The sequence below is a fragment of the Mobula birostris genome, chromosome 20 (genome assembly GCF_030028105.1).
Source record: "Mobula birostris isolate sMobBir1 chromosome 20, sMobBir1.hap1, whole genome shotgun sequence".
NCBI classification, from domain to species: domain Eukaryota; kingdom Metazoa; phylum Chordata; class Chondrichthyes; order Myliobatiformes; family Myliobatidae; genus Mobula; species Mobula birostris.
In genome coordinates, this window is record NC_092389.1 from 65,928,551 (window position 1) to 65,945,475 (window position 16,925).

The 16,925-nt window shown below is 45.2% G+C and overlaps 2 protein-coding genes across 2 annotated transcripts in view; one reads left to right on the plus strand and one right to left on the minus strand.

Moving 5' to 3' along the window:
- Window positions 1–16,925, plus strand: part of LOC140185051 (uncharacterized) — a 783,302-nt gene that overhangs the window by 435,448 nt on the left and 330,929 nt on the right. The gene's annotated exons all lie outside the window — the stretch shown is intronic.
- LOC140185495 (uncharacterized) lies at window positions 6,794–9,817 on the minus strand. The gene is made up of 3 exons (XM_072238829.1): window positions 9,795–9,817; window positions 7,229–8,568; window positions 6,794–7,120 (listed from the first exon to the last, which is right to left on the minus strand). The coding sequence occupies exons 1-2, from the start codon at window positions 9,815–9,817 to the stop codon at window positions 7,455–7,457; spliced, it is 1,137 nt and encodes a 378-aa protein (XP_072094930.1). The 3' UTR covers window positions 6,794–7,120; window positions 7,229–7,454.

Below are 16,925 nucleotides of genomic sequence, written 5' to 3' on the forward strand. Positions count from 1 at the left end.
GCACTTCCCCGCAACAGTCCCATGATATAACAAATATCTGACTGATCCGTGGAGTACGTGGGCGACTGCTGTTCAAACACCAGGGAGCACTGATGAAGGAAGGGCCGACACGTAGTTCTCCGGTTCAGGTACGCGAGGCTGTCTTGGCGGGGTTGTTGCTGACACGTAGGGGGTTACCACTACAGGCTGCCTGGGCTCGTTAGACAGGGTTCCAGGAGTGGGCTGAGTGAGATGAGTGGATACACGGTCCACCTGGTCACCGATCTGCTTGACGTGAGCAGACACGAAACGGAGGTTCTCCATGACCTCCCGGAGGAGATGGTCGTGCTGTCCCAATAGGGAACCATGTCTGGCGTAGGCATACATATGCATAGAACAGTACAGCACATTACAGGCCCTTCGGCCCACAAAGTTATGCAGACCCTCAAACCCTGCCTCTCACATAACCCCCCCAACTTAAATTCGTCCACATACCTGTCTAGCACTCTCTTAATCTTCACGAGTGTATCTGCCTCCACCACTGACTCAGGCAGTGTATTCCACGCACCAACCCCTCCCTGAGTAAATACCCTTCCTCTAATATCTTCCTTGAACTTCACACCCCTTACCTTAAAGCCATGTCCTTTTGTATTCAGCAGTGGTACATTGGGGAAGAGGCGCTGGCTATCCACTCTGTCTATTCCTCTTACTATCATGTACACCTCTATCATGTCTCCCTTCATCCTCCTTCTCTCCAAAGAGTAAAGCCCTAGCTCCCTTAATCTCTGATCATAATGCATACCTCTAAACCAGGCAGCATCCTGGTAAATCTCCTCTGTACCCTTTCCAATGCTTCCACATCCTCCCTACAGTGAGGCGACCAGAACTGGACACAGTAGTCCAAGTGTGGCCTAACCAGAGTTTTAAAGAGCTGCATCATTACATCGCAACTCTTAAACTCTATCCCTCGACTTATGAAAGCTAACACCCCATAAGCTTTCTTAACTATCCTATCTACCTTTGAGGCAACTTTCAGGGATCTGTGAACATGTACCCCGAGATCCCTCTGCTCCTCCACACTACCAAGTATCCTGCCATTTACTTTGTACTCTGTCTTGCAGTTTGTCTTTACAAAGTGTACCACCTCACACTTCTCCGGGTTGAACTCCATCTGCCACTCCTCAGCCCACTTCTGCATCCTATCAATGTCTCTCTGCAATCTTTGACAATCCTCTACACTATCTACAACACCACCAACCTCTGTGTCGTCTGCAAACTTGCCAACCCACCCTTCTACCCCGACATCCAGGTCGTTAATAAAAATCACGAAAAGTAGAGGTCCCAGAACAGATCCTTGTGGGACACCACTAGTCACAATCCTCCAATCTGAATGTACTCCCTCCACCATGACCCTCTGCCTTCTGCAGGCAAGCCAATTCTGAATCCACCTGGCCAAACATCCCTGGATACCATGCCTTCTAACTTTCTGAATAAGCCTACCGTGTGGAACCTTGTCAAATGCCTTACTAAAATCCATATAGATCACATCCACTGCACTACCCTTATCTATATGCCTGGTCACCTCCTCAAAGAACTCTATCAGGCTTGTTAGACACGATATGCCTTTTACAAAGCCATGCTGACTGTCCCTGATCAGACCATGATTCTCTAAATTCCTATAGATCCTATCTCTAAGAATCTTTTGTAACAGTTTTCCCACCACAGACGTAAGGCTCACTGGTCTATAATGACCCGGACTATCCCTACTAACTTTTTTGCACTAGGGGACAACATTCGCCTCCCCCCAATCCTCCGGTGCCATTCCTGTGGACAACGAGGACATAAAGATCCTAGCCAGAAGCTCAGCAATCTCTTCTCTCGCCTCGTGGAGCAGCCTGGGGAATATTCCGTCAGGCCCCGGGGACTTATCTATCCTAATGTATTTTAACAACTCCAACACCTCCTCTCCCTTGATATCAACATGCTCCAGAACATCAGCCTCACTCATATTGTCCTCACCATCATCAAGTTCCCTCTTATTGGTGAATACCGAAGAGAAGTCTTCGTTGAGGACCTCGCTCACCTCCACAGCCTCCAGGCACATCTTCCACCTTTATCTCTAATCGGTCCTACCTTCTCTCCTGTCATCCTTTTTTTCTTCACATAATTGAAGAATGCCTTGGCGTTTTCCTTTACCCTACTCGCCAAGGCCTTCTCATGCCCCCTTCTTGCTCTTCTCAGCCCCTTCTTAGGCCTCTTTCTTGTTTCCCTATATTCCTCAGTAGACCCATCAGATCCTTGCTTCTTAAACCTCATGTATGCTGCCTTCTTCCACCTGGCTAGATTGTCCACGTCACTTGTCACCCATGTTTCCTTCACCCTACCATTCTTTACCTTCCTCACCGGGACAAATTTATTCTTAACATCCCGCAAGAGATCTCTAGACATCGACCACATGTCCATAGTACATTTCCCTGCAAAAACATCATCCCAATTCACACCCGCAAGTTCTAGCCTTCTAGCCTCATAATTTGCCTTTCCCCAATTAAAAAAAAAAGCCCTCTCCTCTCTGATTCTATCCTTTTCCATGATAATGTTAAAGGCCAGGGAGCGGTGATCACTGTCCCCCAGATGCTCACCCACTGAGTGATCTGTGACCTGACCCGGTTCATTACCCAGTACTAGATCTAGTTTGGCATTCCCTCTGGTCGTCCTGTCCACATACAGTGACAGGAATCCGTCCTGTACACACTTAACAAATTCTGCCCCATCTAAACCCTTGGAACTAATCAGGTGCCAATAAATATTAGGCAAGTTAAAGTCACCCATGATAACAACCCTGTTATTTTTGTACCTTTCCAAAATCTGCCTCCCAATCTGCTCCTCTGTAATCTCTGCTGTTATTAGGGGGCCGATAGAATACCCCCAACAGAGTAACTGCTCCCTTCTTGTTCCGACTTCCACACATATTGACTCAAAAGAGGATCCTGCTACATTACCCACCCTTTCTGTAGCTGTAATAGTATCCCTGACCAGTAATGCCACCCCTACTCACCTTTTTCCGCCCTCTCTATAGAGTCTCCAATGACGACAGCTCTCCTCTTATCCGTCCCACCCTCTGCACCACAGGGTCAGACTCAGTGCCGGAGGCCCTGCCACCGTAGCTCACACCTGGTCGGTCGTCCCCGCCAACAGTATCCAGGACTGAAATAAAACATTTGTTCGCTAGAATGGCGCGTGGGGGAATTGTTATGGAACAAAACGGATTCATGACATCTGATAATGAAATGCAAAAACCTGTTTCCCCACTGAACCGAGTCTCACCAAGATGTTCCAATTCCAGTGTTTTGAAAAATATTACTGATAAGCCCCATCAGTTGGACCCTAGACCGCAAGAAACAAGTGAAGGACCTAATCGACAAGCATGGAAACGTATTTTGTGACATTTTGAAATGGTGCACATATGCAGTGCGTCACGTCGTTATAAATTCAGCCCAGCCCACGAAACAGCATCTTTACAGAGTGAACCCTGAGAAAAGTAAAATGGTTGAGCAAGAAATTAGAAACTAGAAAGAACAAGGGAGGAGAATGGATGACTGTATTGATACAGTGGGGAAGGCTAAATATCTTACAAAGATTGACCTGTTAAAAGGATGCTGGGGTGTTCCTTTAACAGAGAGGGCTAAAGAGATATCAGCATTTGGGACACCATCTGGACCGTATGAACATAATGTTTTACCCTTCGGGATGAAAAATGCACCAGGGACATTTCAAAGAATGATCAGTTCTGTGATTGGAGTTTTAGAAAACATAGAGGCTTTTATCAATGATTGACAGGCCTGGAATGACACATGGGAAGAGCATACTGCAGCAGTAGAAAAACTGTATGACAGACTTTCCAAGGCCAATCTTACGGTGAACTTTTATAAGAGTGAAATTGATCATGCTACTGTTATTTATCTTGACTATGTAGTAGGCCAGGGCCAACTGGCTCCTGTTCAGGCCAAGGTTCAAGCTGTTGCTGAGGTTCCTGTTCTGACCGGCAAGAAAGCTTTAAGAAGGTTTATAGGAATGGTTGGATATTATCGTAAGTTTTGTAAGAAATTTGCTGACATCGCCCTCCCCCTAACAAAATTCCCAGGGAAGAGTGAAAGATTTGTCTGGAATGGCTTTTGCCAGGAGGCATTTGAACATCTGAAAACCAGCCTGTGTTATCATCCTCTGCTCAAAGCAGCTGATTTTTTGAAACCATTCGCGATAGCAACCGATGCTAGTTACGAAGCTGTTGGGGTGGTACTGTTACAGAAGGGTGTGGATGACATTGAACATCCAGTAGCTTATTTCTCAAAGTAATTCTCAGAGAACTTATTCAACTGTTGAAAAGGAATTGTTAGCACTTATTCTGGCTTTAAAACATTTTAAGGTCTATGTTCAGAGACCTCAAAATCTGCCTGTTGCCCAGAGTCCGCTTGTGGTTTACAGGGACTATAATCCGTTGGTGTTTCGAACTAAGATGAAGGATAAGAATAGAAGGTTGTTAAATTGGAGTCTGATATTGCAAGAATGTGACTTAAAAAAACAAGCATGTGAAGGTACTGACAATATTAGAGCTGATTGTTTATCCAGATGTTAGGTTGGAAACTGTACAGATTTTTGCTCTGTCATCTGATGATCAACATGTATTGTTTCAAACTCTGTAATGTACATTTAGACGGAAAAAAATGTCTGTCAATTTTTTTTCTCTCTCTGAAGAAACGGGTGTGACGGGGTCCTAAATTACCCGATAAATTGTGCTCGATTCCCCCTATGAACTGTGCTTTTGAAAGAGAGAGAGAGAGTTATTTAACACCGACACGTGCTTTTGAAAGAGGCAGAGAGACGCAGACTGCTCACAGGTTGTTTGTACTTTCTTCAAGGACATCGCCTGCTTGTATTCTTCCACAGACAGAGAAGGGCGGAGTTATTTGAGAGACAGTCGGCGCTCAGCACGGGAAGGTAAAATAGAAGGTCAGATGATATAGACTTCAGATACATGTTTTGGACACTGAATGAGCTCTGTTGTGCCCGCAGAAAAAGCGGGTTTTTGGAGGATCGATCAGTACCTCTTGCGGTGAAAAGAAAAGGCAGTGACCGGTGGGGAGTTGTCCATGTGTCCACCCTTGCCTGGGTTGATAGCTCCACCACAGAAAACCGGTCCCCATTGTTGAAGTCACAGTCGGTGACTATTAAAGGATTTCGGAGGACAAAGGGAAGATCGACGGCGTCAGCTCACCTGAAGATTCAAATCCCTCTCTCTCTCTCTCCATCACCACTCAACTCAATACCACGGACTGAACTGAACTGAACTTTACTCATCATCGAAAGACAGTATCTCCTTGCCCCCAAACTTGAACGTGACAGCTGGAAGAGATATCGGACTGGAAGTGGGGAATCTAATAGAGGACAGACAGATCCGTCTGGTGATCCACCTTCTTTTAATTCTTCTATTGTCTTCTTTACTTCACCCTACACCCTCCTTCCTGTTGAACATATCACCTTGTGTTTCTCCCTCTCATCCCCACAGCCTCTAAGCCTGACTCCTCATCTTTATTCCACCAGCCCTGCTGGTTTCCCATCTATGTACTCCCTTTCATAGATGCTGCATAGCCTGCTGAGTTCCTCCAGCAATATTGTGTGTGTTACTAGTTACCCTGCCACCCCTTCTCTTCTTGCTTGCCCATCACCTTTCTCTGATTCTAGTAATCCTTCCTTTCGTCAGTATTCCACTCTACTCTCCTATTAGATTCGTTCTTCTGCAGCTCTTGAACTTTTCCAACTCTCATCTCCCAGCTTCCGATTTCAATTCCATTCCCTCCCTCCAACATTGCCCCTCATCTACCAACTACCAACTTCAACTTCGACCACTTCCCTCAATTTATCATTCTAGCATCTATCCCCGTCCTTTACGGTGCTGATGAAGTGTCATTTTACAAAACGTTGACGGTTGTCTGTTAACTGTCGTGTTGTCCACAGCGGTCATGTCATTGCGGCTGGACACCGCCAGGTGGGAGTGTTGCTCACAGCGGACCTGTCTTTGTGGTAGGACTCACCCGGCAGGCGTGTTGTCCATTGCGGTCCGGTCATGCGGCAGGACACCACCAGGTGGCAGTGTTATCAACAAGGGCCCGGCCATTGCGGCAGAAAACCTCCAGGTGAGTCCCGTCCACAGAGGACCTGCCATTCCGGCAGGACACCACTAGGTGGGATAATTGCCTACTGTTCGCAACCAGGTAATTACAGGCCGGTGAGGCTGACATCAGAAGTGCTAAATCTATTGGATTATCTAAAGGCAAGTCCTGCCGAATGGCCTCGGCCCGACACGTCGAATGTACTCTTTTCCATAGATACTGCCTGGCCTGCTGAGTTCCTCCAGCATTGTCTCTGTGTGTTGCTCGGATTTCCAGCATCTGCAGATTTTCTCTTGTTTGTGACAATCAATTGCATTCATTTTTTACGGACAGGAAGGCTGGTTTAACATTTTATCTGGAACTGGACACTTCAGTTTTTAACACTATGAGTGCGATGTTGTACTATGAATATGTTGACCACTGTGCTCTACATGTTTTTGTTCTATTTGTATTCCTTCTCGTAAAATGTGTGAATGATTTGTGTTTCTGTTGTTGTGAGCGCGTCTTTGCCATGTGTCAGTGATGATGTTGCCGGTATGTTTATCAGAGCAGCTGTGTTTAATGTCATTTTCTGTTCACAACTGTAAAGGAAAAGAAAACAATTGTTACTCCGGATCTGATGTAGCAATAAAAAAGGAAACACACAATGATAAAGAACAATAATATAAATACAATAAATATAAATACATAGGATAGCTTATATACACAGATTGATTGCATGTCTGTAAAGTGACGCCTGGTTGTACATAAGGTGACTGACAGGAATGATGAAGTAGTGGTGGTTGCGGGTTGCAGGAGTGGGTTAGTGGGAGGAGGTGTTGATTAACTTTGCTTCTTGGGGCGAGTAACTGTTTTGAGTAACTGGGGCGTTTCTGGTGTGGATGCAATGTAGCCTCCTCCATGACGGGATTGGGGCAACAGCCCGTGAGTCGGGTGGGTGCGATCCTTCATGATGTTACCGGCCTTTAGGCCACCTTTTTGTATCCATCTCCCTGATGGTGGACAGGCACCTTTTTGTATGTATCTCCCTGATGGTGGACAGGCACCTTTTTGTATCCATCTCCCTGATGGTGGACAGGCACCTTTTTGTATCCATCTCCCTGATGGTGGACAGACACCTTTTTGTATCCATCTCCCTGATGGTGGACAGACACCTTTTTGTATCCATCTCCCTGATGGTGGACAGGCACCTTTTTGTATCCATCTCCCTGATGGTGGACAGACACCTTTTTGTATGTATCTCCCTGATGGTGGACAGACACCTTTTTGTATCCATTTCCCTGATGGTCGACAGGCACCTTTTTGTATCTATCTCCCTGATGGTGGACAGGCACCTTTTTGTATCCATCTCCCTGATGGTGGACAGACACCTTTTTGTATCCATCTCCCTGATGGTGGACAGGCACCTTTTTGTATCCATCTCCCTGATGGTGGACAGACACCTTTTTGTATGTATCTCCCTGATGGTGGACAGGCACCTTTTTGTATCCATCTCCCTGATGGTGGACAGGCACCTTTTTCTATCCATCTCCCTGATGGTGGACAGACACCTTTTTGTATCCATCTCCCTGATGGTGAACAGACACCTTTTTGTATCCATCTCCCTGATGGTGGACAGACACCTTTTTGTATGTATCTCCCTGATGGTGGACAGACACCTTTTTGTATCCATCTCCCTGATGGTGGACAGACGCCTTTTTGTATCCATCTCCCTGACGGTGGACAGGCACCTTTTTGTATCCATCTCCCTGACGATGGACAGGCACCTTTTTGTATCCATCTCCCTGATGGTGGACAGACACCTTTTTGGATCCATCTCCCTGATGGTGGACAGACACCTTTTTGTATCCATCTCCCTGATGGTGGACAGACACCTTTTTGTATCCATCTCCCTGATGGTGGACAGACACCTTTTTGTATCCATCTCCCTGATGGTGGACAGACACCTTTTTGTATCCATCTCCCTGATGGTGGACAGACACCTTTTTGTATCCATCTCCCTGATGGTGGACAGACACCTTTTTGTATCCATCTCCCTGATGGTGGACAGGCACCTTTTTGTATCCATCTCCCTGATGGTGGACAGGCACCTTTTTGTATCCATCTCCCTGATGGTGGACAGGCACCTTTTTGTATCCATCTCCCTGATGGTGGACAGGCTGATGTCACTGATGCTTTGGGCAGTTTGGACTGCCAGTTCAGAGCCTTCCTGTCAGCCGTGGTGCAGTTTCCGTACCGTGCAGTGATGCAACGAGTTAGGATATTCTCCACTGCGCACCTGCAGATTGAAATGAGTGTGGATATACAGTGCACAGCCCAGCTCTCTGCAGCCTCCTCAGAAGGCAGAGGGTTGGTGAGTTTACTGTGACGGTGTAGGATGTGTTCTGGCACCGTGAGAGTTTGAGACTGCTGACAGTTTCCACTGCCACGTCACTGATGTAAAGAGCGATGTGAGAGGTGCGAGTCCTCCCAAAGTCAATAACCATCTCCTTTATCCTGTTGACATTGAAGAAGAGGCATCAGGCTCAGCGCTCTTCCACCTCCTCTCTGTCGGCCATCTCACAGTTGTTGGCGATGAGCCCCTCAAGTGTGGTGTCATAGGCGACCCTGACGATGTGATTACTCAGGTGTTTGACTGTGGAGTCATGTGTGAGCAGAGTGTACAGCAATGGGCTCAGCACACAGCCGTGGGGACACCGTACTGAGGAGGACAGGAGACAGGAACAGATGTACATCCTGACCATCTGACGGATAGTGACATGTGGGGTTGTGTTTAGTATTTCAAATTCTTCTTTCTGTTCTTCACTCAATTACATCTCTGCTGATACAACCTCCGGACCGTACGTAATGGATCTGTCCGGTTAAAGAAAGAGTTTCTGCTCTGTGTTCGGTAAGGACCAGTTGATAATAAATCAGCTGAAATAGTTCAGTATACAGGGTGGTAGAATGTAAATACATCAGAGGTTTACATGTCAGGAGAAGGTGTCGTAGATAATCAGCGTCGCTGCGCAGTTCAAGACTGTCTGTACCTCGACAGCGGAGCTGTCCTGCAAGTCTATTCCAGCAGAAGACTCCCATATGTCCTGGAAACGGAAAATAAAGTCAGTTATAGTGTATCCCGCTGTCTGTCTGCACCTGGTGACATTTACAAAATCAATATGCTGACGTGCTGTCCCATCAGTGGCAGCCTTACACAGTCCCTTTAACCACGTTTCCATGGTAACATTATTAATGTCATTAATGGTTCGTGTCCAATCTCCATCTCTTCGTCGATGGAGTTCAAAAGCTCTTTCTACTGCACGTCACGCTGGGATTCGAGCTCTTTGTTCTGTCGTCTGCTAACATTAAAACTCCATCCAGAATCCTGGATCCGGGCTGGACTCGGGCTGTCTTAGACTCTGTAGGTGGGTATATAAGAACATACGAAGATAAGAAACAGGAGCAGGGGTCGGCCATCTGGCCCAAGGAGCCTACTGCACCACTCAATATGATCATGGCTGATATGGCCAAGGACTCACCTTCACCTACCTGTCTTTTCTCCATAACCCTTAATTTCCATACGATGCTAAATCTAACCACCCTTGTCATAAATATATTTACTGAGGTTGCCTCTATTGCTTCATTTTGCAGAGAATTCTACAAATTCACCACTCCAGGAAGCGCAGTTCCATCTCATCTTCGTCCTAAATCTACTCCTCAGAATCTTGAGGCTATGTCCGGAAGTTCCAGTCTCACCTCCCAGTGGAAGCAACTTTCCTGCCTAAATCTTATCTATCCCTTTCATAATTTTATATGTTTCCATAAGACCTCGTCTCATTCTTCTGAATTCCAATGAATATGTCGCAGGTGTTTTAACCTCTGCTCACAGTCATTGTGGAAAATCATTTATTTTACCATGAGATCATAGAGAGTCCACATTTGTGGAACTCTGAGTTTGAGGAAAATCAGCTTGTGTTTGGTTCCAGCAGACAAGTGTATGTGTCCATATCAGAACAGAGGAGTTAGTTCAGAACGTTCTTTCCCAACCGTCCACACTTATCTCATCTGTACAGCTGTATTATCGCTCTGCTGAGGGGCTGTGGTCAGCACAATAATCTTAGTACTGCAGACTTGCAACTGAATTGGATAAATACAGGCTGTCAAGTCACAAAGCTTTAACAGCACACAATTCTTTTAACCCTCTCTTCCCCCTCCCTACCCATCTTTCTCTACATCTCTCCCCCCACCGACTCTCCCCCCACCCTTCCCCCACTCTCCACCCTCTGAGTTAGAGGGAGCTCAGCTTGAGTTCGGATCCAGTAGCAGACAAGTGTGTGTGACTTTATCAGAACTTGAATCTTAGGGGGACCAATATCCTGGCGGGGAGATTTGCGAGGGCGACTGAGGTAACTTTAAACCAGAATGGTTGGGGGGTGGGAATCAAATTAAAGAGACTAGGAGAGAGGAGGCTAGTTCACAACAGGGAGGTGGGAACAAGTGCAGAGAGACAGAGGGGTGTAAAATGAGGGCAGAAGCAAAAAGTAGTAGCATGAAAAGTAAAAGTGGCAGGACGGCAAATCCAGGGCAAAAATCAAAAAAGGTCACTTTACAACATAATTGTCTAAGGGCTAAGAGTGTTGTAAAAGCAAGCCTGAATGCTTTGTGTGTCAATGCATTCATAACAAGGTGGATGAATTAAAAGTGCAGATTGTTATTAATGAATATGATATATTTGGGATCACAGAAACATGGCTCCAGGGTGACCAAGGACGGGAGCTCAACGTTCAGGGATATTCAGCGTTGCTGGTTAGAGAGGAGATTAACGCAATAGAAAGGAAGGACACTAGCCGGGAAGATGTGGAATCGATATGGGTAGAGCTGCGTAACACTAAGGGGCAGAAAATGCTGGTGGGAGTTGTGCACAGGCCACCTAACAGTAGTAGCGAGGTTGGGGATGGCATTAAACAGGAAATTAGAAATGTGTGCAACAAAGGAACAGCAGTTATAATGGGTGACTTCAATCTACATATAGATTGGGTGAACCAAATTGGTAAGGGTGCTGAGGAAGAGGATTTCTTGGAATGTATGCGGGATGGTTTTTTGAACCAACATATCGAGGAACCAACTAGAGAGCAGGCCATTCTAGACTGGGTATTGAGCAATGAGAAAGGGTTAATTAGCAATCTTGTCGTGAGAGGCCCCTTGGGTAAGAGTGGCCATAATATGGTGGAATTCTTCATTAAGATGGAGAGTGATATAGTTAATTCAGAAACAAAGGTTCTGAACTTAAAGAAGGGTAAATTTGAAGGTATGAGACATGAATTAGCTAAGATAGACTGGCAAATGATACTTAAAGGGTTGACGGTGGATATGCAATGGTAAGCATTTAAAGATCACCTGGATGAACTACAACAATTGTCCATCCCAGTTTGGCAAAAGAATAAATCAGGGAAGGTAGTGCACCCGTGGCTGACAAGGGAAATTAGGGATACTATCAATTCCAAAGAAGAAACATACAAATTAGCCAGAAAACGCTTCTCACCTGAGGACTGGGAGAAATTCAGCGTCCTGCAGAAGAGGACAAAGGGCTTGATTAGGAAAGGGAAAAAAGATTATGAGAGAAACCTGGCAGGGAACATAAAAACTGACTATAATAGCTTTTATAGATATGTGAAAAGAAAAAAAGATTGGTTAAGATAAATGTAGGTCCCTTACAGACAGAAACAGTTGAATTGATTATTGGGAACAAGGACATGGCAGACCAATTGAATAATTACTTTGGTTCTGTATTCACTAAGGAGAACATAAATAATCTTCCGGAAATTGTAGGGGACAGTCTAGTGAGATGGAGGAACTGAGGGAAATACATGTTAGTAGGGAAGTGGTGTTAGGTAAATTGAAGGGATTAAATGCAGATAAATCCCCAGGGCCAGTTGCTCTGCATCTCAGAGTGCTTAAGGAAGTAGCACAAGAAATAGTGGATGCATTAGTGATTATTTTTCAAAACTCTTTAGATTCTGGACTAGTTCCTGAGGATTGGAGGGTGGCTAATGTAACCCCGCTTTTTTAAAAAAGGAGGACAGAGAAACCGGGGAATTATAGACCGGTTAGCCTAACATCGCTGGTGGGGAAACTGCTGGAGTCAGTTATCAAAGATGTGATAACAGCACATTTGGAAAGTGGTGAAATCATCGGACAAAGTCAGCATGGATTTGTGAAAGGAAAATCATGTGTGACGAATCTCATATATGTTTTGAGGATGTAACTAGTAGAGTGGATAGGGGAGAACCAGTGGATGTGGTATATTTGGATTTTCAAAAGGCTTTTGACAAGGTCCCACACAGGAGATTAGTGTGCAAACTTAAAGCACACGGTATTGGGGGTAAGGTATTGATGTGGATGGAGAATTGGTTGGCAGACAGGAAGCAAAGAGTGGGAATAAACGGGACCTTTTCAGAATGGCAGGCAGTGACTAGTGGGGTACCGCAAGGCTCAGTGCTGGGACCTCAGTTGTTTACAATATATATTAATAACTTAGACGAGGGAATTAAATGCAGCATCTCCAAGTTTGCTGATGACACGAAGCTGGGCGGCAGTGTTAGCTGTGAGGAGGATGCTAAGAGGATGCCGGGTGACTTGGATAGGTTGGGTGAGTGGGCAAATGCATGGCAGATGCAATGTAATGTGGATAAATGTGAGGTTATCCACTTTGGTGGCAAGAACAGGAAAATAGATTGTTATCTGAATCGTGGCCGATTAGGGAAAGGGGAGGTGCAACGAGACTTGGGTGTCATTATACACCAGTCATTGAAAGTGGGCATGCAGGTACAGCAGGCGGTGAAAAGGGAAAATGGTATGCTGGCATTCATAGCAAGAGGATTTGAGTACAGGAGCAGGGAGGTACTACTGCAGTTGTACAAGGCCTTGGTGAGACCACTCCTGGAGTATTGTGTGCAGTTTTCGTCCCCTAATCTGAGGAAAGACATTCTTGGCATAGAGGGAGTACAAAGAAGGTTCACCAGATTGATTCCTGTGATGGCAAGACTTTCATATAATGAGTCTAGGCTCATACTCGTTGGAATTTAGAAGATTGAGAGGGGATCTTATTGAAACGTATAAAATCCTAAAGGGATTGGACAGGATATATGCAGGAAGATTGTTCCTAATGTTGGGGAAGTCGAGAACGAGGTGTCACAGTTTGAGGATAAAGGGGAAGCCTTTTAGGACCGAGATTAGTAAAAACGTCTTTACACAGAGAGTGGTGAATCTGTGGAATTCTCTGCCACAGGAATCAGTTGAGGCCAGTTCATTGGCTATATTTAAGAGGGAGTTAGATATGGTCTTGTGTCTAAAGGGATCAGGGGGTATTGAGAGAAGGCAGGTACAGGGTTCTGAGTTGGATGGTCAGCCATGATCATACAGAATGGCCGTGTGTCTCGAAGGGCCGAATGGCTCACTCCTGCACCTAATTTCTATGTTTCTATGTTTCTAGAACAGAGGAGTTAATTCAGAACGTTCTTTCCCAACCGTCTACACTTATCTCATTTGTACAGCTGTATTATCGCTCTACTGAGGGGTTGTAGTCAGTACAATGACCTTAGTTCTGCAGACTTGCAACTGAATTGGATAAATACAGGCTATCGACGAAGTCACAAACTTTAACAGCACACAACTCCTTTAACCCTCTCTCCCCCACCCCCTACCTTCTCTCCATTCTCCTCCCTCTGAGTTACAGGGAAATCAGCTCATGTTTCTATCTGGGAAAAATCCACAAGCTCCCAAAGCTTTAACAACACACAGCTCTTTTCACCCTCTCTGCCCGCCCCCCTCCCCTTCTCTCCATTCTCCTCCCTCTGAGTTACAGGGAAATCAGCTTGTGTTTCTATCTGGGAAAAATCCACAAGGCCACAACGCTTTAACAGCACACAGCTCTTTTGATTTCATATTTCAAATATTCTTCCACAGGGCTGATGGCTTTAAATGCTTTGGCGCTGCCAGTTCAGAGAGCTGACACGTACGTCCTGTCACAGAGGAGGCACAGCACTGCTACTGCTTTAGAAGTTTTCACAAATTCAGCTTATCGTCTAAAACTCTGACAAACTTCGATAAATGCACGATAGACAGTATCCTGACTGGTTGCATCACAGCCCGGGACAGAAACCAGTTCCCATGAACGGAAAAATCTACAGGAAGTATTGGACACCTCCCAGACAACAACAACAAAAAAAAAATGAGCACATCGACAAGAACTGCTGCCACAAGAAAGCAGCATCAATGATAACACCCCCCACCCGCTCAGGCCACGCTCTCTTCCCGCTGCTGCCTTGGGGAAGGAGGTCCCACACGTATGGACACATTTTCCAGGCCTCTGCAACTCATCGTCTCAGTATTATGAGTCTGTCGGTCTTCCTGTGTAGTTTATTTTTATTTTATTGCATTTTTCTGCTCTATTGTGGATGCCCGCAAGAAAATGAATATCATGGTTGCATACGGTTACGTATATGTACTTTCATAACAAGTTTTATTTCAAATTCGAGCAAAGGCACAAAAACACACAGACAACCATCCAAAGGCAGGATGAGACACAAACTCACAAACTCACACTCACATACTCACACACATGAACACACACACACTTACACACTCAGACTAACAGACTCACACACGCAAACACACACACACACACAGTCTGACACACTCACACTCAGACCTACAGACACACTCACTCACACACACACACACCGATCCACACGTGCTCGCACAGAGAGGCACACATTGACATAAATGTGCACACAGGCCACGAGACTCACACAAAACACAGACAGACACACACATCGAGACACACACACGTGCATGTACAGACACATACAGTGGCATGCAGAAGTTTGGGCACCCCGGTCAAAATTTCTCTTACTTTGAATAGCTAATTGAGAAAAAGATGACCTGATTTCCAAAAGGCATAAAGTTAAAGATGACACATTTCTTTGATATTTTAAGCAAGAAATCTTTATTATTTCCATCTTTTACAGTTTTAAAATAACAAAAAAGGAAAAGGATCCAAACCAAAAGTTTGGGCACCCTGTATGGTCAATACTCAGTAACACCCCCTTTGGCAAGTATCACAGCTTGTAAACGATTTCCGTAGCCAGTTAAGAGTCCTTCAATTCTCGTTTGGGGGATTTTCGCCCATTCCTCCTTGCAAAAATCTTCTAGTTGTGTGAGACCCTTGGGCTGTCTTGCACGCACTGCTCTTTTGAGGTCGATCTCCAGATGCTCAATGCTGTTTTGGTCGGGGGACTGCGAGGGCCATGGCAAAACCTTCAGCTTGCGCCTCTTGACGTAGTCCATTGTGCATTTTGAGCTGTGTTTAGGATCATTATCCTGTTGTAGAAGCTATCCTCTTTTCACTTTCATCTTTTTTACAGACGGTGTGATGTTTGCTTCCAGAATTTGCTGGTATTTAATTGAATTCATTCTTCTGTCTAGCAGTGAAATGTTCCCCCTGCCATGGCTGCGACGCAAGCCCAAAGCATGATCGATCCACCCCTGTGCTTAACAGTCGGGGAGGAGGTCTTTTCATGAAATTCTGCACACTTTTTTCTCCAAACATACTTTTGCTCATTGCGGCCAAAAAGTTCTATTTTAAATTCATCAGTCCACAGGACTTGTTTTCAAAAGCATCAGGCCTGTTGAGATGTTGCTTTGAAAAATTCTGACACTAAATTTGCCGTGAGGACGCAGGAAAGGTTTTCTTCTGATTACTCTTCATTCCAGAGTCTGCTAAATCTTCCTGAAGGTCTTTTGCAGTCAAAAGGTGGCTTTGATTTGCCTTTCTAGCAATCCTACTAGCAGTTCTCTCAGAAACTTTTCTTCTTCTTCCAGATCTCAACTTGACCTCCACCGTTCCTGTTAACTGCCATTACTTAATTACATTGCCAACTGAGGAAACGGCTACCTGAAAGGGCTTTGCTATCTTCTTATAGCCTTCTCCTGCTTTGTGGGCATCATTTAATATAATTTTCCGAGTGCTAGGCAGCTGCTCAGAGGAGCCCATGGCTGCTGATTGTTGGGACAAGGTTTGAGGGGTCAGGGTATTTATAAAGCATTGCAATTTGCATCACCTGGCCTTTCCCAACCATGACTGTGAACAAGCTATAGCCCTAACAAGCTACTTAAGTTCTAAGACCTTGGTAAAAGTTATCTGAGAGCTCAAATCTCTTGGGGTGCCCAAACTTTTGCATAGTGCTCCTCTCCTTTTTTTTCACTCTAAAATTGTGCAAAACAAAAATAATACACTAATCTTGCTTAAAATATTGAAACGAATGTTTCAGTTTTAACTTTATGACTTCTGGAGATCAGTTCATCCTCTACCCCCTTAATTATTCACAGTAACAGAAATTTTGACGGGGTGCCTGAACTTTTGCGTGCCACTGTATACAGTACATACACACTGACACACATCAGTAGAAACAAACACGCACACAGAATCAAATACACATGCAGACGTCACAAGCTTCCCGGCACGCAGAGGAGATACATCGGGACAGAAACACATGCATGCCCACACAGACACAGGCACATACAGACACAAAGGGAGACACGAAAGTGTGCACCACAGACACATACACATGCACACTCAAACAACTTTCACATCTCCCTCTCCAGCTCGCCTCTGAGTTTTCTGTGCTTTCAATTTTCGATTTGTTTCATTCTTCTAAACTCTGCAAGTCCAGGCCTGGAGCCATCATGAAGTTAGCAAAGCGTACAGACGCTGTGTCCTCTCGGGGCAAACTAAAGGTG